General features: G+C 36.7%; 1 protein-coding gene and 1 pseudogene across 1 annotated transcript in view; one reads left to right on the top strand and one right to left on the bottom strand.

Annotated features, from left to right (window-relative positions):
• Positions 1-58: 58 nt before the first annotated feature.
• Positions 59-26,841, top strand: part of LOC140159245 (stomatin-like protein stl-1) — a 31,797-nt gene continuing 5,014 nt past the window's right edge. Inside the window, exons 1-6 of the mRNA XM_072182654.1 lie at positions 59-231; positions 20,731-20,880; positions 21,841-21,940; positions 22,481-22,539; positions 24,397-24,529; positions 26,072-26,224. Of these exons, the coding sequence (XP_072038755.1) occupies positions 196-231; positions 20,731-20,880; positions 21,841-21,940; positions 22,481-22,539; positions 24,397-24,529; positions 26,072-26,224 (631 nt within the window). The 5' untranslated portion in view covers positions 59-195. The remainder of the gene's footprint in view (positions 232-20,730; positions 20,881-21,840; positions 21,941-22,480; positions 22,540-24,396; positions 24,530-26,071; positions 26,225-26,841) is intronic.
• Positions 5,141-11,627, bottom strand: LOC140159243 (dynein light chain 2, cytoplasmic pseudogene; annotated as a pseudogene).

Genomic DNA, 26,841 nt, shown 5'->3' on the forward strand with positions numbered 1-26,841 from the left:
GAATCACAAAAGTCGTAACAGAGATGAGCCAATCACAGTTCGTGTACTGGATAGATAGGTTCCATTTTGGTTCATGCTCACGTAAGGCACGAAGGAAGCTTACGCTCTGTATAATTCGGCATAGAAGAACGTCATTGAAATACATGTACGCCAGCTCCAAAGTTTAATATTCCGAAGATCTATCTACAAATAAATATGTTGGCCTCTCTGAGGAACTTGCGAACCGCTGAGGTATGTTTGACTACATAATTTATACAAATTTAGTGACATGCAAAATAGCAGAATTCCATGGCATGATTCAGAACATGGAAGTTCTAGTACTTCCATGTTCAGAATGAGAATGCAGTTGAACTTGATGAGTTGTTTGTGTGCGACACAACGCAACACTCAATTCACCTTTTCGGTAAATCCCAACCCCTTGCAGTACACCTGAGAACTTCGTCATTTTAAATCACGCCGTTCTGCGTCGATGCGCACATCGTTTATCGAACATCGTTACTGCGCAATAAAGTGCGCATTGCAAGTCGGCGTGACGTAAAATGATGAATTCTCAGGTGTACTCGCAAAGGGTTATGGGATTTACCGAAACTGATCTGATGGCATGGTCATTCATGGATTGACACAGAATTGACTTGTCATTGACACTGACATGATTGCACTTTGCAGTGTGCTGATCTGAATTTCTCTAGTGGTCGAGGACGAGTCAGAAAAACAGGCAAACAGACACATCATTTATCGGTATGACATTTTCGTTATTGGTGACGCCCTATCTGTGCAGAGCTACTACGGTATGGGTTCCTCGTACTATGGGTGATCGGCGATCATGTGACGCGTAGACAGGCGCAGCCGCAGTGGTGAGGTCTCCTCCCCTGCCTCCTACATCATATATGTACATGTCCTATAGAAAAATTATCAAATTCGTGGACATCGTGCATGCGTGGAACATACTCTTTGCGTGGCTGTGCGTAGTAAGCAGTTATGCGCAGATAGCCTCGCTAATATGGACGCGTGAGAGTAGCGTTATGCAGCGCGTGTAGTTAGCATGATTAGTCGCGGAGTAACAAGCGTAGTTGAATGTTCCACGATGTCCACGAATTTGATAATTTTTCTATAGTAGTAGTTATACGCGCCGATAGCCCAACACATCAATGGCCCTAGCCTAGTGCCGTACTATAGTAATACGCTGCCTTTCGTATTCGGCGAGGAGGACAGAGTCCTCGTTTGTTTACAAACAGCAGGAACAGAGGTAGACAAGGCCTGTCAAAACTGTTCCGCTTGTCCAAATACTCAAGTATCAAGGAGGATGGTCCACAATAGATTGATTCACGCAACATGAATAGGGGATTAAAAAACTATGATTATGAAGTAGGACCATGTGCTTCTTTTGGCCAATTTGGCATCAATCAAGATTTCGATTTTGAACGGAAACAGTTCAGACCCAGAACACGATCATGTCATAAATTAATATTTTGTTTTGGGTCTGATTATTCGGACTAGCCCTAGCCCTATTTTGTATTGGCTCCTTCCTCACCATATAGAGTCATGACTTCCGTACTATTGCAAAAAGCGGGGCACCCGTGGAGGTACATGTAGCCTGAGGTACTCCGTCATTATCACTACGATTTCCACTGTCCTTCTCCGTTTGAAGGTCTGAGATGTCTACCTTTCCAGGGTACACATAAAATACCACTTTTTCTCATAAATACCACTTCCTACCATTCCTCACGTGAAGATAAGACTTATTAAACAAAACATATTTGGTGCATTTTCGTAAATTTTGAGCACATTTGAGGATGTAGAAGACCAGACTTTTGACAGTTATCGTCGCCATGTTTTGAATTCTTTCTATAGATGCCGTCAGTGTGACGTCATCTCCACGACATGAGTTCAGGGTGCCCGAGTTTTTTTTTTTTTTTGGTTTTGTAGTGTCCCAGGACCTGAGACCTAATGCTAGGATCATTCATGGTTGACCTAAAAAAAAAATGCATGATAGTTTGTGTTTTTAATATGAAAATTTGTATTCAAAATGCATTCAAATTCAATGCATTTTCAAGGGTGTCTGGCTATTCAACCAGGGTATTAAAAGAAGGACGATTTTCCAGATCAAGATGTTTAGAATAATTTTTGCTAATTAAGCCAAAGAAACTTTACCCTAACCCTCCAATTGGAAATTGTCCTGGCCACAACATGTAACCTTAATTTTAGGCTAAAATAATGTACAATTGAAAAAAATGCGCACTTTGCGTACAATTTTCACAGTAACACAGGACCAAAATGTTGCCCACATGGATTTTCTTTCTTTGCTCCCTCAGAAAACTGACCCTGATAAAGTGAAATGCCAGTGCTACTGAAATACTGAACATAAATATTTGGATCATAAAAATGATAAAATTGAATGCTTTACGCCTAATATTGGTCTCACCATGGAATCGACTACGTATGTCTCGTCCAATATGCGTCTCGTCCAACAGTAATTTAAAACTCATATCTACCAATAAATATGGGCTCAATCGATTCAATTTTATATCAAACTTGGGCCATACAGTAACTTCATTATGCATGGGAACTTTTATGTACAGTATTGGTGGTGTTCAAGGTCACACTAAGGTCAAAGGTCATTTTGTGGCAGCAGGTCAAATTCAAACATGAAAAGAAATGTGACCCTATTTATATAGATATTTTTATCACACTTTACACATGAAGTTCAGAGTTAAGACACAGTTCAAGTATTTCAACATTTAATGACATAAATTATTTCATTTTGTTTTTACATCTTTTGCATATGTCTTCAGTTCATTGAAGACGGTGTATGTGTTTGGTTTCACATATAATTATTCACATTCTAAACATATATTTTTGCTGTAAAGAGAATGAGATTATAATACAGACTGTAAACGAATTAAGGTACCAGTAGTTATGTTAACCCCCATGTATCTTTTACAAATAATTATGTCAAAATTAAAACAAGCAGCCAGTACCTGTACCCATTAACTCTGATTTAGGACCTCAATTGGTGAAATTGGTTGAGGATTTAAAGAAACAGAGATCTAAATCCCAAGGAAGGAATGAAATCAAAAGTTGCACTTCAGAGCAATTTAGCAAACTGCAACTTTTGAATATGTATGCATCTTCCTTGGGTTTTTAGATCATCATGTCTTTATTTCTTGATCAAGAATAGTCTAACGCCTCCATTCCTCCGCGATACGGAAAACGGGAAAAAATCACGGAAATTGGAATTTGAGCACGGAAAATCGAAAATGAAAAATTCTGAAAAAGTAAGCTTAAAATTGACAGAAAAGTAAGAATTTTCTTGAAAACATATTTAAAACTATCCAAAAATTTGCTTTTCTCGCCGTGAATCTTGCTTTTAGTGCTTTTCTCGCTTTTAAAAGATTCATTTCTACCACGAAAATCTATTTCTGTGGCGAAAGGTTGCAGAATTCGACAACCATTGCAACTAAAAAAGCTAAAGTTTGACCTGATTTTCCAGCCTGAATGTACAAAACAGTCCATTTTCTGGCACATTCAAGCAACAACACAAGTAATATTCTTTATTTACTACTCAAACCTTGCAGTATATTGACCTTTTAAGGGGGTACTACACCCCTGGCCAATTTTTTGCCTATTTTTGCATTTTTCTCAAAAATTATAGCACAATGGGGACAAGTAAGATATGTATTATTATGGCAGGGGCAAGGACTACAACTACTGCACTGGAAATTTTATTTCAGCACAGACAACAGTTGTGGAGTTACAGTCAAAAATGAGGAAAACCACTATTTGATCAATAAATCAATAACTACTTGCTTTGAGTTGCTGAATTTTCAGTACAGTAGTTGAAGTCCTTGCCCTATAATATACATATCTTACTTGTCACCAATGTGCTATAATTTTGAGAAAAATGCAAAATAAAAATTGGCCAGGGGTGTAGTACCCCTTAAGCTGATTTATGAGGACAAAATTTGTGTATTTTTGATAGTCCGGTCGGCAATTTCCATGCTTTGTTTTGGCATCACTCAGGGGTATGGAGTCAATGAAATACTGCCCTCACTCAATTTTTTAAACTTTTTTGATTTTCGCCAATTTTTGGGCATAAATCTCGCTTTTTCTCGCATTTTGAAGTTGCCATCTCGCATTTTTTGTCTATTTATTGCTTTTTTTCTCTAAGCCTAGTGATACTGTGATGAAAAACATACCAATGAATTACTTATGTTATACTTCAATGGCAATGTTGAAGGTAAACTTCAGTAAGGTAGGACAAATAACTAACAAGTTCATGTTGTCATTTTGCTTTGTAAGGTGTTTTTATAGGGATTTATGAGTAAAACGGAAAATCACGGAAAATGGCAAAATTGCAAAACGGAATTTTGATTTTGTAAAACGGAGAAATGGAGGCTTTAGAATAGTCTTAAATCCGAGCAAAAGGATTGTAATCTGATCTACTGGACTACATGTAACTTTTTATGAGTGAGTGGCAATATTTCACATCTCATCCTGGATGCATTAAAAAAAAAAGAATTATAACTAAAAGTTCTGAGGTTTTTATTGAAAGCTGGATAAAGTTGTACATTTCAATTACTTTTGCTTCTATTGAACAGCTAGCAATGCATGTTAATTCAATATGTCCAGGCTGGCTCTTCAATAGAAGCAATGTAGTAATTAAAATGTACAACTTTATCCAGCTTCGAATAAAAACCTCAGAACTTTTAGTTAATTTTTTTTAAATAGCAGTTTTTCTCAGGTTCCAACCTTGAATAACAAGAAATTTAGGGTCTATAATGTAAAAAAAAAAAAAAAAAAAAATGAAGCTAGATGGCATAGGCTTTCAAAAGCTGGTTATGCATTTGCAAGAGACATCTATTTTCACAATTAACATTTACTATCATGAGCGACCACATTTTGTAAAATGACCATTTTATCATCAATACAATACACAATAATACAACTGAAATTTATATAGCGCCTAAAACCAAACAATTGTACTAAGGCGCTGATAAACACTTAAACCAAATAAAATTACAGTCCATAGGCAACATTAAACAAATGGCATTTCAAGAGTCTTTTGAAAATGAGAAGAGAGTTTCATTTATGAGTGAGTGGCAATATTGTCTATATAGAAAATGAGAAGAGAGAGTCATCAGTGATGGTCATGACTTCAAAAGTGTCATTATGTCAATGTACATGTCGATCATGCATATACATACATGTATGATAACATGATGATTTCATAGTCAATGTCTGCGAAGCTGCTAGAGCCATGAGAGTTCATCATGGATGTAGACATGTCCGAATTGATGTGGTGGCTACAGTTTTAAATACCAATTTCCCAAACTTGAGAGAGCTTTCAAGATGAAATATATGTTCACTTCCAATAATAAAGCACAATAGCACAGATTGGTAAAAGTCTTTAAAAAAAGTTTATCCTGATTTGAAGAGGAGTACCGCTACTTGTCCCAGATAAAAGTAGATGAAATGTTTGGTCTCATGTGTCACATAACTGCCAAAATTCCTGCCCACAATGCTATGCCATGTTGGGTTGTATTTCTTGTCGAATTCCTTCTTGATATAAGCACCGATGTCCTTCTCAATGTTGAATTTCTCCATTGCTGTAGTTGCGCAGTCAATAGCATCTTGTTGCATTTCTTCGCTCATGTCGGCATTCTTCACAACTGCTTTGCGTTCAGTCATCTTGATTGGTTGGGGGTTTGTATCTGCAATTGAAATATAAAAGCCAGCCAAATTGTAACTTAAATACATAGTCTTGTGTTAAAGGGGGGTAACCCTATCAGTTTAGGATATGGATTGTCTTCAAACTTACATACAATTTCAAATATTGTCCCCTTTATGCATCTATGTGAGAAAACGAGAACATTTTCAGCGTAAAAGTGAATAATTAGCACAATTACTAAGCCAATACGTTGGTACGCATGAATTGCATTGTGGTCCGGCATCCAGAAACAACACTCCCGTCGAGTGCTTCGCCATACCACTACGCTGTACGCTCATCATTCAAAAATATCTCATTCTTTTTATTTTAATTTGACCCTGATACATTTCCTTTTAATTTTGTACATTATCATCACGTACATTTTACACTTATCTTTTATTTTAGGATTTGTTTTAATGAAAAAATGGGTTTTTTTTATAATATTTTTAATTAATTAATTAATTAATTTTATAGTGGGGGACATTTTTTCTCATATTTTTTTTCATATTCCTCGTATCATACTTAACAAGATAAGGTCTTGTTTTGTATTTATTTCATCCCTTATGTATTTCTTTTTTTTTGTTTTAAGCGTTTATCATTATAGTGCCCTCATTATTTCGGACTATTTCCGTTTGTGCGAATTGGCATGGGAGTAAAACGGCTCTTATTCACGGAATCATTTTTTCCTACCCAGAATGTCGAAGGTGGCTACCAGTATAGCCTGTTTGTTTCTTGATTTCTTCGAAAATACATCAAATTGGATTGTCAAATTTCAGGATGGTAATGAGAAAAATATAATCTATTAAATGATACCAAAAACTCATCAACAATGAGAAAAATCGGGGGGATGATGCTGTCGATCGGGTCACAGACCTTTAAACAAAACAAACAGAAAATCAAGGGGAAAATGGTTTCCCAAAATGGTAGGCCTATGTTTTTTGACTAAAGAGCGGCCGTTTTTGTAAAATGGAAAGGTAGCTAAAAATGTTGACATTCTCTAACCAAATGGTCAATTTGATTCAAAAATCAGCCCGCCAAATAAATAGATTAAACATATCCCTGCTGTGTGGGCACCCCAGAACAAAACCCACTTTTTGGTTGTATTTTTGTCCCCCCACATGTAAACATGTGGGGCTTATGTTATCATCCAATTGTTTGCCTATTTCTGTTTGATTGTTTGGCTGTCCGGGCAGAAGCAAAATCCCACTCCTCAGCTCAAACGCAATAGCCGACCAACTTAATACTTGGTATGGTGATAGAATATATATGCAGTATAGTTTTGTGTCATGTTATTTGCATATTCATGAATATTAATGAGCTTATTTGCACATTTTCCCAACATTTTCATGAATTCGCTCTGCAGCTTAAACGCAATAACCGATCAACTTCTATCTTGGTATTGTGATAGTATGGTAGTCTGATGTGCTGTACAGTTTTGTGTTGTGTTATTTGCATATTTATGAATATTAATGAGTTTATTTGCATATTTTGTTTTCATAAAACCACTCTGCAACTTGCATGTAATAACTGATCAACTTCAAACTTGGCATGGTAAAAGTATATAGTGGCCTGATGTGCTGTCATGTTATTTGCATTTAAATTATTTGTATTTGCACACCATTTGTGGGGCCACCTTAATTACGAACCGTGTAATTCTAGTTTTATACTTAACCTACCGTTACTTACAAGCTTTGACTAGCTTCCAAGTCAAAATACACTGACAAACTCTGCATGATTGATTAGTGTCATAGATGAGGTTAATATTAAGAGGCAGTCTCCCTTATTATGTACGGATTTGCGATACAAAAAAAAATAGAATTGTCTCTAAAAAATAATTTTGGTACATATTAGCACCAACAACTCACATGTAAAATATGAGCGTGCACAGCGCCCTCGTTCAACTTGAAAAAATTCTTGAAATTTCAGCCTCTCTGAGCCTTACTTGCAAATGGTAAACTTTGGAGGTGCATAACATCATGCGCCATCATCATCCCAACCTGCATTTTGCATTTTTTGAAAGTACCAAATGGTTACATTACAAAAACCAAGAAAAATAATTGGGATCTTGATGGCGCACAAAATCAGCAAATCCAATGATTTGATGAAAAGCGCCCTCGTGCAAACTTCAAAGCATCATAACGGGCTGCGCCATTAAGATCCCAAGTCCAAACAAGTTTGAAATTAAAGACCTCCATGGCAAGTTTCATTTTTCAGCAAAAATTTTTTGGGATTTCATTGGCGCACCGAGTTAACAGAGGTCAAAGGTCAAAATTTCCTATTTTCGCACATATTTGCACGCCTGTATTATTAGCATAACGTCACCTGACTCTCCGAATAGCATTTCATCAAAGAAGAGTTAATTCTCTGCAAGAACTGAAAAAATTAGCTTGGGATCTCTTGATCTTCATATTTTTCTGATTTTTTTGAAAATGGACTTAGCCTCATTTTGGAGGTCAATTTGACCTCTTTTTCCCACTCGCTGCACAATGTGGGCTTTTTACTGCATCACAAAAAGATGCGCCAACAAGATCCCAATTTTATTTTTCATCGTCTAGCTTCTTTGGCGACCAGTAGACAAAAAATAAGCAACAGCTAATTGGGATCATGTGGGCGCACTAATATAAAAGAGGTCAAAGGTCAAGCTTTGTGCCAAAGTGATGCATATTTGCCTATGTGGAGCACGAAAGTGGAACTTTGACCCGCAATAAAAATGTGCGCCAACAAGATCCCATCTTACTTTTTGGATGATTGGATAAAGGGGCTTATGTATAACTGATAACAAGTAAAAAAAAAGTGGGATCATGTGGGCGCACTAATTCAATAGAGGTCAAAGTTCATACTTTGTGCCGAATTGGCATTACTTTGCCTATGTGCAGCACAAAAGTAGAACTTTGACCATAATAAAAGTAATGCGCCAACAAGATCCCATCTTACTTTTTGGATGATTGGATAAAGGGGCTTATGTATAACTAATAACAAGTAAAAAAAAAGTGGGATCATGTGGGCGCACTAATTCAATAGAGGTCAAAGTTCATACTTCATACAAAATTAACAGATTTTTAGCCTAAAGTTGCGAATTCAGCAACCTTTCACTCAAATTTTGCAAAATATGACTAAGTATTTTGACAAAATTTTTTTACTCTCACCAACTACCATGATGGAATCAGCATCATCTGAAATGCACTCACACAAGTTTCTATGAGACATGTCTGTTGATCCCCAGTGAAAAAAAAAATTTGGCACAAAGTATGAACTTTGACCTCTATTGAATTAGTGCTTACCACATGATCCCACTTTTTTTACTTGTTATTAGTTATACATAAGCCCCTTTATCCAATCATCCAAAAAGTAAGATGGGATCTTGTTGGCGCTTATTTTTTATTATTGGGTCAAAGTTCCACTTTTGTGCTGCACATAGGCAAAATAATGCCAATTCGGCACAAAGTATGAACTTTGACCTCTATTGAATTAGTGCTCGCATGATCCCACTTTTTTTTTACTTGTTATCAGTTATACATAAGCCCCTTTATCCAATCATCCAAAAAGTAAGATGGGATCTTGTTGGCGCACATTTTTATTGCGGATCAAAGTTCCACTTTCATGCTGCACATAGGCAAATATGCATCACTTTGGCACAAAGCTTGACCTTTGACCTCTTTTATATTAGTGTGCCCACGTGATCCCAATTAGCCGTTGCTTGTGTTTTATCTACTGGTCGCCAAAGAAGCTAGACGATGACAAATAAAATTGGGATCTTGTTGGCGCATCTTTTTGTGATGCAGTAAAAAGCCCACATTGTGCTGCGCGTCATTGTTCGAGTGGGAAAGAGGTCAAATTGACCTCAAAATTGAGGCTAAGTCCATTTTCAAAAAATCTGAAAAATATGAAGATCAAGAGATCCCAAGCTAATTTTTTCAGTTCTTGCAGAGAATTACCTCTTCTTTGATGAAATGCTATTCGGAGAGTCAGGTGACGTTGGCGCGCGATAATACAGGCATCCAAATATGTGCGAAAATAGGAAATTTTGACCTTTGACCTCTGTTAACTCGGTGCGCCAACGAAATCCCAAAACATTTTTGCTGAAAAATGAAACTTGTCATTGAGGTCTTTAATTTCAAACTTGTTCGGACTTGGGATCTTGATGGCGCAGCCCGTTATGATGCTTTAAAGTTTGCAGTAGGGCGCTTTTCATCAAATCATTGGATTTGCTGATTTTGTGCGCCATCAAGATCCCAATTTTTTTTCTTGGTTTTTGTAATGTAGCCATTTGGTACTTTAAAAAAATGCAAAATGCAGGTTGGGATGATGATGGCGCACGATGTTATGCACCTCCAAAGTTTACCATTTGCAAGTAAGGCTCAGAGAGGCTGAAATTTCAAGAATTTTTTAAGCTGAACGAGGTCGCTGTGCACGCCATATTTTACATGTGAGTTGTTGGTGCTAATATGTACCAAAATTATTTTTTAGAGACAATTCTATTTTTTTTTGTATCACAACCCCCCTTATTCATGTACATAATAAGGGAGACTGGCTCTTAAACTGGACTTGCTATCTTGATCTTGGTTTGAAAATTTGATGCACAGATTTTGAGTTACTGTTCCGAAACAGATGGTACATCTAGGCCTGGTTACTTTTGTAAATGTAATATATTTTAGGGACTGTGCAATAATTATGAGCCCTAGGGGAGGGTAAAATTGGGGGGCAAGAAATTTTGGTGAGCCGAAGGGGGGCAAGCAATTTTGGCAAGCCAAGGGGGGGGCAACCGATTTTGCACGCATTTACGGGCGCTTTTTAATAAAACGCTCTAAAAGGCTTAGGAAAACGGTAGGGAAACGCTTAAATATGCAAATTTTCCTGATCGCTGCGCTCGCAACATACATCTAGACCATTTAAAGTTTGGAATTTAGGATCCCAAAAATTTGGCATGTTCAAGGGGGCAAAGAATTTTTGGCAGGCTGAGGGGGGGGCAAGCGTTTTTTTGGCGGGCGAGGGGGGGAAGCGATTTTGGCGAGCTGTTCGAAATTTTATCCCCGGGGCTGATAATTATTGCACAGCCCCTTAGTTCCCACAGTCAATGTATTTAAAATACATGTAAGTGGACTTTTTATGCAAGAGCACCATAAAATGTGCACTATCTGCCAAAATATTTCTTGCCAAAAGTAGAGTTTGATTTTCTTGGCAATAGTTGGGTTGATCCAATAAATAAGGTTTGCTTGTTCTCAGATCACTTTCAGAAATTGGGTCTATCGGTCGGGAAAAGTTTTTTTTTTTTGTTCATCAAACCCCAAACACTGTCAATAGTATTTGTAAAATATTTAAAGACACTATAACACATCAAAATTTTTGTATTTTTATTTAATATACCATATTTGCTATTATACATGTAGGCCTTACATGTACATGTATATTGAGAAACTAATACTAAATGTGCCGTTCTCGATATAGTGATGAACATGCATGGCTCGCAAATAGTAGAGAGGAGACGCTGAGGATGATGACACGAACATCAGCAGATATGATCGGGCGTGTTAAAATTGTTTTCCTGTTCGTCAGTAATATTTTGAGGCAAAAAGTTTGTGACATAAAATGAAAAATGAAGAAAAAAACCTTCTTTAAAAGAAGTTGTACGATCGCGGCTCACAAAACTTCCAAGATAATTGAAAATTACTGTTTTCATGGTAGGCCTATGCATGTTTGACCACTAGTTTGATTAACTCCATCAATAAATGATCAAGATAATAGATCCCTTTAATAAATATATCAGTTTATTATAAAAAGTAAACAATCTTTACTCACCAATTGCAGTAATTTACTTGAAAATAAGTCTACGACTTCAGCACCTACAATGTATGTGTTATTGTGTGCAGCTGCATGTGTGGGTTACTGATCAAAATGTGCTTTCATTTCAAAATACTACATAATGTAAAAATATGTTATTGAATCAAAGATGCAGTTCAGTGAAGCATGAAGGTTGCAACCAAGGCAACAAGTCAATAGGCGAGTGAATTGATTGGCTGATATCTCAGTGGTGAATCTACGGTAGTTTGTAACAAATTAATTGGGATAATGTTTTGCCCATCTCATTGGCAATCATGAATATCTGACTAACGATTGGTTTAAAAAAAGCATTGACATTCTCCGGTAGTTTGCAACAATTATAAATAAAGCCTTACATACTACATGTACTAATTACTACATGTATATCCATGTCCCGGGGCACATCAATTTGAAATGGATATAGGTGTAGGGCTGGCACTTTCACGCTAAGGGGCATTCGGTGAGAGCAAAATGTAAAAAATATGGGGTCAATGGGTGAGAGCATGATTTTTGGCATTCAGTGAGAGCAAAGTGTAAAAAATATGGGGTCAATGGGTGAGAACATGACCTTTTTTTAAATGGAATCTTTGGGTGAGAACCAAAACAGCGCCACAGAAACCTCGAAAATCGAATTTCTACTTCTAAATGGCTTCAAATTTCTTTGTTTGTTTTTTCAAAATAAGTAACAAAATCAGTGATAAATGAAAGTTTCTGTTCAAATTGAACTTGTAAGGGTCTTTGGATGACAGATCAAATTGAAAAATATGGGGTCTTTGGGTGACGGCGATGCTGAAAAAGGGGGTCTTAACAGCCCTACATACGCGTCACCTCCAAAGTTGGAGTGCCCCCCCCCCCCACCGGAGGGGTTGAAATTTAAGATCTTCTTTTGAAAATAATTGCCACTGGTGATGATCGAAGATTTCCATGGGAACCACAGGCATTTCCTGGGGGGAAGGGGCACTCACATGTAAAGGTGGTACGGGTATGTGCGGTGGTTAAGGGTCTCTTTTTGAGGCTCTATGGCAGTTCTTTAAGACCCATATTTGGATTGGCTCCAGTTCTTTGAGCCTCAATTCTGACAATTGTATCTCTTTAGCTAAGGTCATATACTGAGGTCAAAGGCCATTTGAAGTCAACTTGTAAAATACCATTATTTAAGACTTTTGTTTGGTTCAAATTTGACCTCATATCAATAGTTTAAACCCAATAATGCAACCAAACTAGGGTCGTAGCTGCACTATGGGTGCCTTCATGTACCGGTGGTGTTCAAGGTCATATACTGAGGTCAAAGGTCATTTGAGGTCAACTTGTAAATAGGCTGAAAATTTTTTTTAAATCTGGTCTCAGTCTCACATGAGCATTTCAAATTATACTATGGAAACTTTCAAAGAACTTGTGAACTGAAAGTGGTGTGGGATTATGGTATCCATCCAGGGTGACCTTTTTGCAAATGTTCAATATTTAGGCCACATAAAACAATTTAATTTATTTGGGCCACATACAAAAAATTCATATGTTTCACGGCTGCCTCCATTCTCACTTTCTGAGATCAGTTCGTAATTCAATTTATTTTTCAATTTTCATATTAAATTTTAAAGTTTTTAGCACTTTAGTAAAATGTTAATAGGAATGACCTGATATATTTGGAAAATCGAATTCTTTAAAACTTACCTATAACATAAAATGTTGTCCCTTTCAAACATTCATGCAAAAAGAACATGTAAACGAGATCTGATTGCGTTCGCCTGCGACCGCGAGCATGCACAGCCAGCAGTGACAAATGAATCTGTGAGAACGGAAGTGATCCCTTAATTACCTTTGACCCCGCAAAAATATTACATAGTGCTTAGGATGTCATAAGGAATATTCCTGGTAAATTCCAGCTTAATCGGAACTTATACATGGATTTTGATTTTTTTAAAATTTATGATTGACCTTTTGACCCCCTTAATGACCTTTGACCTCAATGAAAATAAAACCTTATGTACACCGACAAAATGTATTGTTCAAATTTTAATTAAAAAATTCTACTATGTTTAATTGTTGAGATAAAAATTCTTGAAGTTATTTAGCTAAAAACAGGAAGTGACCCTTTAATGACCTTTGACCCCCAAAATAAAAAATACCACCCATACATCAGGTAACACTATAGCTAATTCATGTATGATGGTTATATTACTCTGGTTTGTTTTTATTTTGAGATAAAATTTTTTTAAACATTTTTGATAATTTTGGTTTTTGACCGGAAGTAACCCCTTAATGACCTTTGACCCCAAAACTGTAGGTATACTAAAGACCCTGGCTAGTAGCACTAGCAATGCATGTGTGCTAATGGTGACTCACTGCTATGTAATTTGTAAAGACAGTGATTTTTTGAATATTTTTACAAATTTTTCAGACTTTTACCGAAGTGACCCCTTAATGACCTTTGATTCCAATTTTTAGACATTGGATATAGATGATGCATGTGTGCAAGTGACGTCACGATGCTATGTAATATGTGGAAGAAGAAGCATTTTTAGTGAAAATCACGTTTTGGTCATTGACCGAAGTGGATGATCTTTGACCGGAAATTGATCATGTGACATTTGTAGCAAGTGCCAGTGATGAGTGTGTCTAAGTTTGGTTGAAATCCATGAAAGTATGTCGGAGCTAGAGCAATTTGTAAATTTCAAGAGGGGGGGTCTGCAAAATGTTGACAGAAGAAAGAAGAACACGGTAAAAACAATGCACAGCGCCGATGGCGGCTGTGCAATGATCCTTGTAAATGTGACTAATTCCTTATGGAATTACTGACATTTTATACAGCGTGATTTTGGTAGTCTACAGTGTTTTTATTAATGATAATCATCATGATCATGTAATAAATTGATATCAAATGAGAGATCATATTTTTCTTATTTTAACATACTACTTAAATTAAGGGTTCCAAATCGGTTTATTTCCGAAGATATGATCAACAAATTGCTGAAATAATCTCAAATGTGAGATACCATATTTGAGACTAATTCAACAGTTTTTTATGATTTCTCTGGAAATATACCGATTTGGACCTCCCAATTTCAGTATGTTAAAATGAGAAAAATATGAGCTTTCACCTGATATCAAAATCTGCATTTTGATGGGGTAAAGTGGGGGGATGAGGTTGTCAATCAGGTTACCCACCTTTAAAACTGCTGTATCAAGTGTTATTTTTCATATGGAAGTGCAGTGTGTAACATCGTACCACAATATTGTTTTTATAGGTGTACAAGCAGTGTTAAACATGTTCTGGAGGGAATTCAAATATTATGTTTGTTTGTTTACCACTTACATTTGTATACAGTTTGACATTTAGCTGTTGTACATGTATTTTAAGATCTTTATAATGAATTTAAATGGCCCCATGGTGGACTGGAGGCATCTCATTTGATGCGCTGCATGAAAACCGCAACATTTCTAGTTCTAGACGATTAATGAATGAGGTAAACACAAATTATACTTTTGCACACTAAAGATAACAAGATAACTTTTATTTTTCAAAGTTTACTATGAAGGTCCTAAAACTTCTAAATAAGTCCACAGGTTTCCCAAATCCTCTTAACAAAATGACAATAGTTTTACGTCAGAGGGTCGAAAATCACTTTGTCCACCCGCAATTCAGTGGGATATCAGATTTACCCCAACATTGCGTTAGGCATGTATATAATTGGTAAACACCCTCTGCTTGTGAAAGCGATAAATGTTTACATGCATGAATGAATTACAATCCAAGATTTTAATCTTCACTATTCATGCTGGATACAATAATGTACCGGTACTGAACTTCACCACTGTCATTGACAAAGCATTGTGGAATTAACAAAACAATTTATTTTTGAATAATTTTTTCATCAAATACTCTAATTTGAAATGTCATTCGTGGTATGAGAGGCACACTGTTGCATCTATAACTTACTCTGGAGTATTATTATTTACATATTCAACATTATAATCATGATAGTAGGTCTATAGTTACTTCTACTTATGGTTCCTTTGGGTGGGATTCTCACATTCTGGAAACAAATTCAAATTCATGCAGCACATCCAAAAAACTCCCTGTTCTAAGTATACTTCTCCCAAAAAGTCCTGTCTTGTGTTGTAAATTGACACCTTGAAATCTTGTCTAGAAATTTGCGCAGTCACAAAATGCAAAAATTTCAAATTAAAAATTGCACCCGGTGAAACCAATGATATTGTGTAATTGTAATATTAATAAATAATGTTCATGATAATGTCAGGTAGTGGTACATTGTTTTATCTAGCATGACTAGTGCGGATTAAGATCTTAGATTGTAATTCATTCATGCATGTAAAATTTTGACTGCCAATCCGAGTGTTTTTACCAAAATTCATGCCCTCAAGCAAAACTGTTGTCTATCGCATCATCCAATTGAATTATGTGTGGACAAATTGATTTTGGACCCTCTGATGTAAAACTGCTATCATTTTGTTACTTAAGCTTATTTTTCTCTAATTGTTTCACCACATATCCTTTATAGAAAGACATATTTAGAATATATAACACTTTTGAGAATAGCTGCTCTAAACTCCAAGACAGTAACCTTTCAAATTGGGTAAAGTTCTTTTTGGACCACCTTGTACAGTGTATTATTTGACTGAGAAACACTAAAATTGCCATGTCTCTGGAAAATACAAGTCTAATTATGATGGGAGTTTTTAGCAAAATATAGCTTTGAGAATGGTTCAGGTAATGAAATTGAAAACTGAATTTTGATTTTAATTGACATCGGACTCATTTAGCTTGATGGCATCTAGGCTTTTAAGAGCTGGTGATACATTTGCAACAAACATCTATTTTCACAATTCACATTTACTATCATGATCGACCACATTTTATAAAATGACTATTTATCAGTGATGGTCATGACTTCAAAAGTGTCATTATATCAATGTACGTGTTGATCATGGTACAACCTGATGATTTCATTATATGTAGTCAATGTCTGTGAAGCTGCTCGAGCCATGAGAGTTTGTCATGGATGTAGACATGACCAAACTGAGGTGGTGGTGGCTACAGTTTTAAATACCAATTCCCCAAACTTGAGAGAGCTTTCAAGATGAAATATATGTTCACTTCCAATAAGAAAGCACAATACACAATGTAGCTCAGATTATTAAGTCTAAAAAAAGAAAGTTTATGCTGATTTGAAGAGGAGCACCATTAGGTCTCCCAGATAGAAATATATGAAATGATTGGTCTCGTATGTCACATCACTGCCAAAATTCCTGCCGGCGATGCAATGCCATGTTGGGTTGTATTTTTTGTCGAATTCCTTTTTGATATAAGAAGCAATGTCCTTCTCAGTGTTGAATGTTTCCAATGCTTGAGTTGCGCAGTCAACAGCATCCTGCTGCATGTCTTCGCTCATGTCGGCGTTCTTAATAACTGCTTGGCGATCAGTCATCTTGATTGGTTGGGGGTTTTTATCTGCAATTGAAAAATAAAAGACAGCCAAATTTTAACTAAAATAATATGTGTACCGGTACTAATTACCGTTCAAAAGATTGTCAAATGTTGTTTTACTGTACATACAGGTACTGAAAATAAATGCTGTAAATAAACACAATATTATCAAAAATAACATAATATCGAAATTGTGTTAACCTGTTTTTGTGTTACCCCATGCGTTGCATACACTCACAAATGATTTCAACAAGTGTATGCAGGCTAAATTCGTTTCCAAGATAATTGAAAAGTTAAAGTTGTCAGTATAGGCCTATGTGCATTTATGACTGCTATATATAGTTTGAATAACTCCATCAAAATGATCATAAATATCAGTTATAAAAAGTAAACAATTATTACTCACCAATTGCAGTAATTTACTTGAAAATAATTCTATGACTTCAGCACCTATTTCTTAACTCTTGCTTTATTGTGTGCAGCTGCATGTGTGGGTTACTGATCAAAATGTATTTTTATTTCAAAATACTACATAATGTACAGGGTGTCCCAAAAAAACAGAACCCTCATTGTGCCCTCTTTTTCTTCTATTTTCGAACAGTTCATCAAATATATTTTGGTATGTAAAGAAACCGTTATTTCGTTAGCTTTAATAAACCAAAAGAAATGTTTCAATTGGTCTCACAACTTTTGAAGAAATGTACCTGTTTCTCATTCTGTCCACGGAGGAGGTTTGGCTACTTCAAAAATTGAAGAAGAGTACATGTACCATGCATGAACATCAGGCATTCCTCAATGATAACTTTATAAAATAACGAACTTTATTTAGGGAATGGTCTTTACCAGTGGGCCTTTGGGCTATGGAATGTGTTAAGTGTCATTAACTTGTTGGCAAAATGGATGTGGGATGGGACTTCTCTTGCTATACTTGCAACTAAACTTATTTTTTCCTGGTTATTTATGCCTTTTTGTTTATGTTTCTTACTTCCTTACTATGATATTTCTTGCTTTATTTTTATTCATAACATGTCATTTTCTCTTTTTGGTATAAAAGGTAGCCTGAAAAGGGCTGTTTGGTATGTCCTTGGTTCTTGTAAAGAGATTTTACTGTGCTTCTTTCTTTGTTCTCTACCTGGTTGCCTCCTTGACGAATACAGGTTTCAGCCCTGGTCCTCATTGCATCAATTGGATTGCCTATACCCTCCTTGTGCACCGTAAACTTGCGAATGCAGCAGTAATACGGTTGTGAAGATGTTGGAGGCTAGCTGGTGATCCTCGCTCATAGTAAATGCGTTCCAAAGCCTAAAGTTATTATATATCCATGTCATTAACCATGTGTTTCGGTTTAATCTTTGATGTAGCCAAACCTCATCCATGGACAGAGTGAAAAGCAGGTACATTTCTTACAGAGGGGATGTCTTTAAAAATTGTGAGCCGATTGAAATAATTGTTTTGGTATATTAAAGCTAACAATTTAAGGGCTGGGGTATGAAGCGTTTGGACAGTATTTATTTTGGGACATTAGAGCACATCAGACATATCGAATTGCATTCTGAATACGAAGAATGTCATTCTGATATCAAATAATTTTGATTTTTGAAATTCGCAATTTAATACACATTTTATGGCAAATCATTAAAATTGATATTTTTGATATTTAACAGTACTTGAAGTAAACTTTATAAATCTGATGATTTATACTTAAAGTGTATGTAGGTGGAATGAAAAGCCGACGATCAATTGAAAATTTTGACCTTTCATTATTGAAGATATGGATTTTTTTCCCAAAACACCAAAAAAAAAATTAGGTCTTTTTGGGAAAAAAATCCATATCTTCAATATGAAAGGTCAAAATTTTCAATTGACCGTCGGCTTTTCCTCTCCCTGCTACATACACTTTAAGAATATGTCATTAGATTTATATAATTTACTTCGAGGACTGTTATATATCAAAAATTTGAAAAATATCAAATTTTTATAATTTGTCATAAAATTTGTATTATATTGTGATTTTCAAAAATGAAAATTATTTGATATCAGAAAGACATGCTTCAGATTCAGAATGCAATTCGATAGGTCTGAGGTGCTCTCATGTCCCACAAAAAATAAAACGCATAATAAACGCTCATTTTAGATCCCTTAAGGTTTTGTTACATACCAAAATGCATTTGATCAATTTTTCAAAAATAGGAGAAAAAAAGGGCATAATGAGGGTTCTGTTTTTATTGGGACACTCTGTATTATCATCGAGTTGGTATTATGTTATTGACAATTTATCAAAGATGCAGTTCAGTGAAGCATGAAGGTTGCAACTAAGGCAACAAGTCAATAGGCGAGTGAATTAATTGGCTGATATCTCAGTGGTGAATCTACGGTAGTTTGTAACAAATTAATTTGGATAGTTTTTTGCGTATTAAGATCATGAATATCTGACTAATGATTGGTTAAAAAAAGCATTGACATTCTCCCGTAGTTTGCAACAATTACAAAATACACCTTACTAATTACTATATATCCATGTACATGTAGGGGTTGAAATAAGATCTTCTTTTAAAAATAATTGCCCCCTGATCAATCATGAAGATTTACATTAGAACCATAGATAGGCATTTGCAGGTTCAGCTACACCCGGTCTTCAACTTCATGTAAACCCAAGTTGCAAATTCTACAAAATCTTGCTTCCCGAGGTACACCTTCATACCTACCAAAGATCCTACCCACCTCAATAGACCTTTTCATATTGTGTGAATCGGCATCGGAAATGTTTGCAAAATAATCACATGGACGCGAGTGTCTTTACACGTCCGCGTAAATACACATAAACGCTCCTCAACTGCGTGCATTGACACAATGCACAACTGGCGTAAGTGTGCGCCCAAGAACTGCGTATGATGACCTGTTTTTAAAAACTGGGTCATCACTTCGGAAAACTTTGATATGAAAAGGTCTATTTCTAAATTCAACATGCCAAGTCATAAATAAGTCTCTTGTCAGAAATCAATTTCAAGCCCACAGAGCTTGAAAAGCGCTGAAGTTCCAAATCTACCGAGCATTGAACATTTGAAAAGAGACAAAAACAAAATTATTATTAGTAACACTTTGTGCAAGCCAAACACTATCTCAAGGCTAGCATGATGATCCCCACTGATCTAGAAATTGTTGAAAAGAAAAATAATCTTAGTCTTCATTTTCATTTTATTTAAATCTTGAAAAGTTGAATAAAAGATAATGAGACAAAAAATATTAAAATGTAATTAAAAAAAATATTTGAGAAAATTCAGACATCCTTGTATATCCTTATTCCTTGGATTTTCTGGTTTAATGAAAATAAGTAAACACAAAAGAATTGGTTTTGAGCTAACCCGGCTTCATCAGTTATATTCTAAAACGGGCATTCTCAAATAGATTATGTGAAGTGCCACATTAAAATTGAATTAAGTTAAAGTGCCACTAACCAAATAAAGTGTAGCATCTCAACTTGATATATATTATATTTTAAAGGTATTGTTATAACAGACATGACAGAGCAATTTCAACATAATGTCGTATACATTCAGTCGGCAGGACATCCAGGCCTTTGCTCCATCTATTACTGTTACACCCGGATTTGAAGTGCCGCTGCAAGATGCAAGCAAGGCTGTTGAAGCTCTTGTCACAGTCTCCAGCTAGTATACTGATATCATGCCAAGTTTGTTACACCTCGCCCAAAGTCAAAACTTTTATAGTATGTTTTTTTTTTTTTGTATCATTTCATTTTTAGCGTATACTGTCCCGGTCTCCAGCTAGTACACTGACATCATACCAAGTTCGTCACAGCTCAGCCAAAGTCAACACAGTGGTATTGTTTGTCCCACAGCAAGAAGCATGGGTGATAGAACGCATGGGAAAATTCCACAGAGTGCTACAACCTGTAAGTACATACTTAAATGAGTGTGATGATCAAAATTATAATGATGAGATGAAAGATTTAAAGCAATAATGGGTGATTTGCATAAAGAATAGATTCCTATTTAAATGTTAGTTTTCACTGATAGCTACTGACTACATTGTCCTCTTTTAATTTCTAGCCAAACAAGTGAGGTAAAACAAAGAAAATTTTAGTCCAGTGCCTACAATGCATGTATCAGCTCGCTCATCACTCGCGGGTCTCAAACAGAATGTGCCAAATTGACCATAAATTCTCTGCAGCAAGCTGCAGTCCCATATCTTCACAATCTGGGACCTAATACTCCAAGATGACAACGCCTGCCCCCACAGAGCTAGGGTAGTCAATGACTACCTACAGAATATGGGAGGAGAGAAAATGGAATGGCCTGCCATCAGCCCAGACCTCAACCCGATTGAACACTTGTGGGACCAGCTTGGTCGTGCTGTGTGTGCCAGCTAGAGAAGCCAATGCAACCACATTGAATGACCTGCGACGAATCCTGGTTAAAGAATGGAATATCATCCCACAGTAACGTGTGACCAGAATGGTGAGCAGCATGAGGAGGAGGTGCTTGGTTGTTGTGGCTGTGTATGGTTTTATCACCCGCTATTGAGATTTGTGACTATGGTGTTTGAGCACAGAATAATGGTCAATTTGGCACATTCTGTTTGAGACCCCACTACATTCACAAGGTGATTGTTTCAAATGTGGGGTCATTGAAAAGGGAAATAAAGTATCTATCCATTGATATGCAACACGATATGAACATGTCACAAATAATTTGAGATAAAGATGCTTGAACAAACATTCAAAACTTTTGTTGAGGAGTTTAGTACTCTGTTTGTACACTGGTTTATGTACTGGTACCTTGACTACCTTCATACAATTATATTATCATTGACTAACTAATGATCATTGCATCATTTTATTTTTCATTTCTAGGGTCTGAACTTTTGTATGCCTGTTTTGGATAGCATCAAACACATCCAGAGTTTAAAAGAAATTGCAATTGCTATCCCAGAACAAAGCGCTATTACTGTTGGTAAGTAACTCGGAACCAACAAGAAAGTTTTCATTTCCAGTTTCTTGAAATAACTTCTTGGACACAAAAACTGAGTCATGACTTAAAACAATTAATATACTCCTGGAAGCAAGTACATGCAGCCAGTCCAACGAGGTAGAACCAAAGATTACAGACTCTGCCATGTTTGTGTGTCGCTCATGGAGGGCAAATATTGCTCTACCCCCGGCAAGCTTAGATCCCAAGTGTGTCGTTGTTTGCATTCTGTGTGTCACATGTTGTGCCCAAAATATGTCTCTTCCTCCATGATGAATGGCATGAACGACACATGATGTAATATTTCACAAGTATTATGCACCCACTTTGAAAACCTACTTAATCTGTCTCATCAACCACATCAACCTCATCTGCATCAATCATACAAGAATATTGTTGTTTGGTGAGTGGACAACACACATGTACTTGCATTTTTACCTACATGTTGAATGATGCGTGCATTGAATTATTTATCTAATATTTTAATTTTTCAGTCAGTAACTTCTTTCTGCCTTTTCCTTGCAGATAATGTAACTTTAAGAATTGATGGAGTACTGTACCTCAGGATTACAGACCCATATAAAGTAAGTTGTTCCCTTTTACTACCAATCATAATAGTACATCTATCAGGGGTGTGAGAGTTCCTCTTTTCAGCTGATTTCCTCGTTTTTGGTTAGCAAAATTACGCATTTTCTTTTATTTTCAGCTCATATTTGGGGTTTTTAACCTGATTTTACGCTGTTTTTCAGTGTTTTTTCAGTAATTTTCCTCTTTTTTGGTCTGTGACCTCTCACACCCCTGATCTATGAACTATTACTGTAAAAGTGGAAATTGTTGTGCTACATTTATTTTTCACCCTTTCACATTCCAAGCTGCTACTGCGAAAGTAACAACACACAATTATAATCTTTTTTTTGTGTAGGTAAATGTTGGCTTCAGGTCATTTCTTGGAGATAATGTGATTGATATCATTCAGTGAGGAATGTCCGTAACTTTATGGCTATGTCCCAGCCATATTGGAATTTTGTCCTGACCAATCCACTGGGGTTGAGGGATGGTTGGTCAGCCCTCACCCAGGTGGCTTCTTGACACTGCGTTCAAACCAGCAAGATTCATGATCCAAAATTACAGCTTTTAATGTCAGATTGGTTTCCGATGGCTTTCAAATGCATGTACAGTGCTGAATCATTACCACTTGAGCTGGCTCTCTGGTGTTACAACAGCCAGTTTTGCAGTGGTCTTGCTGTTTGTCTCTCAAGAGCTCTGTGGAATAAAATTATCACAATAAACAGTTTTAATAAGGCCAAAAAAAAATTGTTTGCTTGCCCTCGAATGGATTTTAAAAATTGAGTCGGTCGGTTTTTTTTTGGTTTTTTTTTTTCCGCTTCCCAGAAACAGACATGGCGAATACCGAATCGGCGAATGCAATTAATGGTTCAAGCATTTCCGTAGCAGCAACATCACGCCATGGTCCAGCATCTGTGCTCGCCACTTGCACCTTAAACAATTGTAGCTCTTCTACATGTAGGCCCACGTTTAATGAAGTGTACAATTCTCCTACATGTAGTGTTCTGTTCGGTCCCTTGCTTCACCTGTACAGCTAGCGCTACTCGTGTTGTGTCCGCCATGTTTAAAGTGAAATCATATTTATACCGAGCGATTTGTGCTCTTAATAAAAGTAGCCTCAACAAACATGTTGAAAAAAATAGTGCAATGTTACTTCCTAGTCGATACGAACAAAAGCATGAATCTAAATATTTATAAACAAGAAATGAATATCTGGTACAACTGTTTTCAAATTTTATCTACTTTTACCATATTTTAACATCTGCTATATTGTATCCATTCTTGCACGATATGCACGGTTATATTTTGCCTGTAAATAAACTCATCCCTAGATGCGCCGTCCGAAATGTGCAGGTGGATAGCAAATTGTATTAGAGCTTAGACGCTGAGGTGGTATACGAAATTGCGGAACCCGACAGTCAGGTACAGCCGGACACGTAAACATGCAGGATATGGTATTTTACAACGTTTCTTTTACATCATCGGTTTTTCAGACGAAAAATACATGCCATTTTTGGGGAAAATTGCACACAAAAAAACTAAAAAAAAAAAAAAAAAAGTTCTACGGTCGGGACTGCCGAGACGGTCGGTCGGACGAGGGCAAGCAAACAACTTTTTTTTTTTTGGCCTAAAGGCCTATATGCAAAGATCATAGCTCTAACAATGAAAAGACAATATTTTAAACATGATCGATTTGCGACAGATGGCAAGACTTTAAAAAACATTGGTAAAATAGTATTGCATATATGACCTGAACTGTTGAAAACAGTTCTTTACATTTACCTGTAAAAGAAGGATAAACCACAACAATTAATGTAGTTTCCATAAAATGATGTGCAACTTCTTACCACCCTTTTTCTTGTTTCTCATTGTAGGCCAGTTACGGTGTGGAAGATGCAGAATATGCAGTGACACAGTTAGCACAGACTACTATGAGATCGGAAATTGGTAAAATAGCGCTAGACCTTGTGTTCAAAGAGAGAGAATCACTCAATGTGTCTATTGTAGGTGAGTGTATCCAGGGACGGAGATTCAATACAGCCATTGCCATAATGTGTGCACATCCATATATCAAAAAGATGCACTTGGCGGCTTCTACATGTGTCTCTTTTTACATAATAATTAGAACCAGATTCAAATCATCCATGTGTCTTATGGTTTAGGAATGTTCTAGCTGTACTCCTAACTTGGGGATGATTTGAAGTGACCTCCACTTGAGATGAGTCTGGTATTTATTCCCAACTAATTATGTAAGAGAGATGTAGAAGCCGACAACTGCATTGTTTCGATATGGATATACACATATGTGGATCCTGGGTTTGTCCTCCAGAAGATAATTTAACTGAAATTCTTCCCACAATATGAGTATTGCAATAACAAAGGAAATGGGATAACCCCAAGGGTGAAAATAAGTGGGAGACGGGAGCCGTTTAGCCCCCAGAAACCCTGAAATGGCCCCTGGTCCGATCTAAATTTTAAGCTCACCATGGGACACTTTTCTTCAGGGGTGGTGCAATAATTATGTGTACCCCGGGGGTGAATTCTCAAATGGTCTGCCAAAAATCGCTTGCCCCCCTTTGGCCGTGCTAAAAACCTTTGCCCCCCCCTTTCGACGACGTACAAAAATCTTTGCCCCCCTTTGACGTGCCAAAAATCTTTTGCCCCCCTTACACATGTAAGATTTTGGGAACCGAATTTAAAACCTTAAATTGTCTTAACATATAATGCGAAGCGAGCGAGCAGGAAATTTTGCATATTTGAACGTGTTCAGTAACGTTTTCCTCACGCCTTTTTAGGGCGTAATATAGAAACGGTGCCCAAAATATCTGTGCCAAAAATTGCTTGCCCCCCCCTTTCGACCTGCCAAAAATCGCTTGACCCCCCCTTTCGACCTGCCAAAAATGCTTGCCCCCCCCCTTTGGCCTGCCAAAAATCTTTGCCCCCCTATAATTCACCCCGGGGTACACATAATTATTGCACCACCCTCAGAAACTGGCCCCTGGTCACTAAACTCAAAAATTCAATTCCATAGCCATAAATGCATGATGAACTTATCCAGGACAAATGTTGACCCCTTGGTGATTAGAAGTGGCCCCTGGTTCCATGTTGAATGAAGTGAACCAGGGGCCATTTTGTGTAAAAAGGAGCCCCTGTTATTTCTTATTTTCACCCTTGGATAACCCGCAAGCTGCATCTATTGTTACGCCTATATATTACCTTGGGGAATAAATGATGGTACAGACTGACTGCTGGTAGAGATACCCAGGACCTACTTATTGTTGTCAATGTTATATCCAACATTATTCACACACATTAGTATTTCATCAGTGCTATATGTCAGTGTTGAGCATGAACACCAGAGCATGCATTGATGACGATGACATATCCATGAACTCTGGTAATTTATTATGTATGACAAGCCTTTCCTGCATTGACACCTATGTATCAACATCAGAAACAGATGAGGAGAATTGGGACTTGCAGCGATCTGTGTTCAGGCATGGAAGAATCTTTTTTCATATAATATTTCTCCATTTGTTTTGATTGCAGAGGCTATCAACAATGCTGCCCAAGGTCCATGGGGTATCCAGTGTTTACGTTATGAAATCAAAGATATTGGGTTGCCAAAGAGAGTACAAGATGCTATGCAGATGCAGGTTGAAGCTGAGAGAAAGAAGAGAGCCGTTGTATTAGAATCTGAAGGTAAGTGATTACAAGCATAGACTCATATATACTAAGCCAAAATAGAAACTTTTTAAAATCCTGTCCATCAAAATGAACCAAAATTACACACAGGATTACTTTAATACTCTACTCTAAACACATGTTAGTAGCCAAGCAGTTGATCAACTGTCACAACAGCAAAATGTACTGACGTGGAGCAGCTTACTGGACCACATTCACTGTCCAATAATTGGCACCCAGCACAAGAAATCTGTGAGAATGTGAACAAGGTCCTTGCACAGATGATTATTCCCAAAGAGTAAGTGGAATAGTGTGGAAAAAAAGACCTGTTTCTTAAAGAAAGTGTGAAAAGCAGAAAGCAGCACCGTTTTGTAAATTATCATCTGTTCAACGATTTTAAGTTGTTATAAAATTATAAGTTTCTTTTTTGGCTTAGTTTACTTGAAATATCTATATTGTAGGTATTTGAATCAATTCTTGCAATAGGCCAAGGTGGAACACTCGGCCCGCTTGTAGCTTGTACAATACAAAATTTGGTAACCTAATGTTTTAACAGCCTCAATGTAAGATAGAAGACAGAACATGAAAAAATTGGACCATGCCCCTTTAGAATCTGAAGGTAAGAGAAGCATAGA

Source organism: Amphiura filiformis, chromosome 8, assembly GCF_039555335.1.
Source record: "Amphiura filiformis chromosome 8, Afil_fr2py, whole genome shotgun sequence".
Classification (NCBI taxonomy): Eukaryota; Metazoa; Echinodermata; class Ophiuroidea; order Amphilepidida; family Amphiuridae; genus Amphiura; species Amphiura filiformis.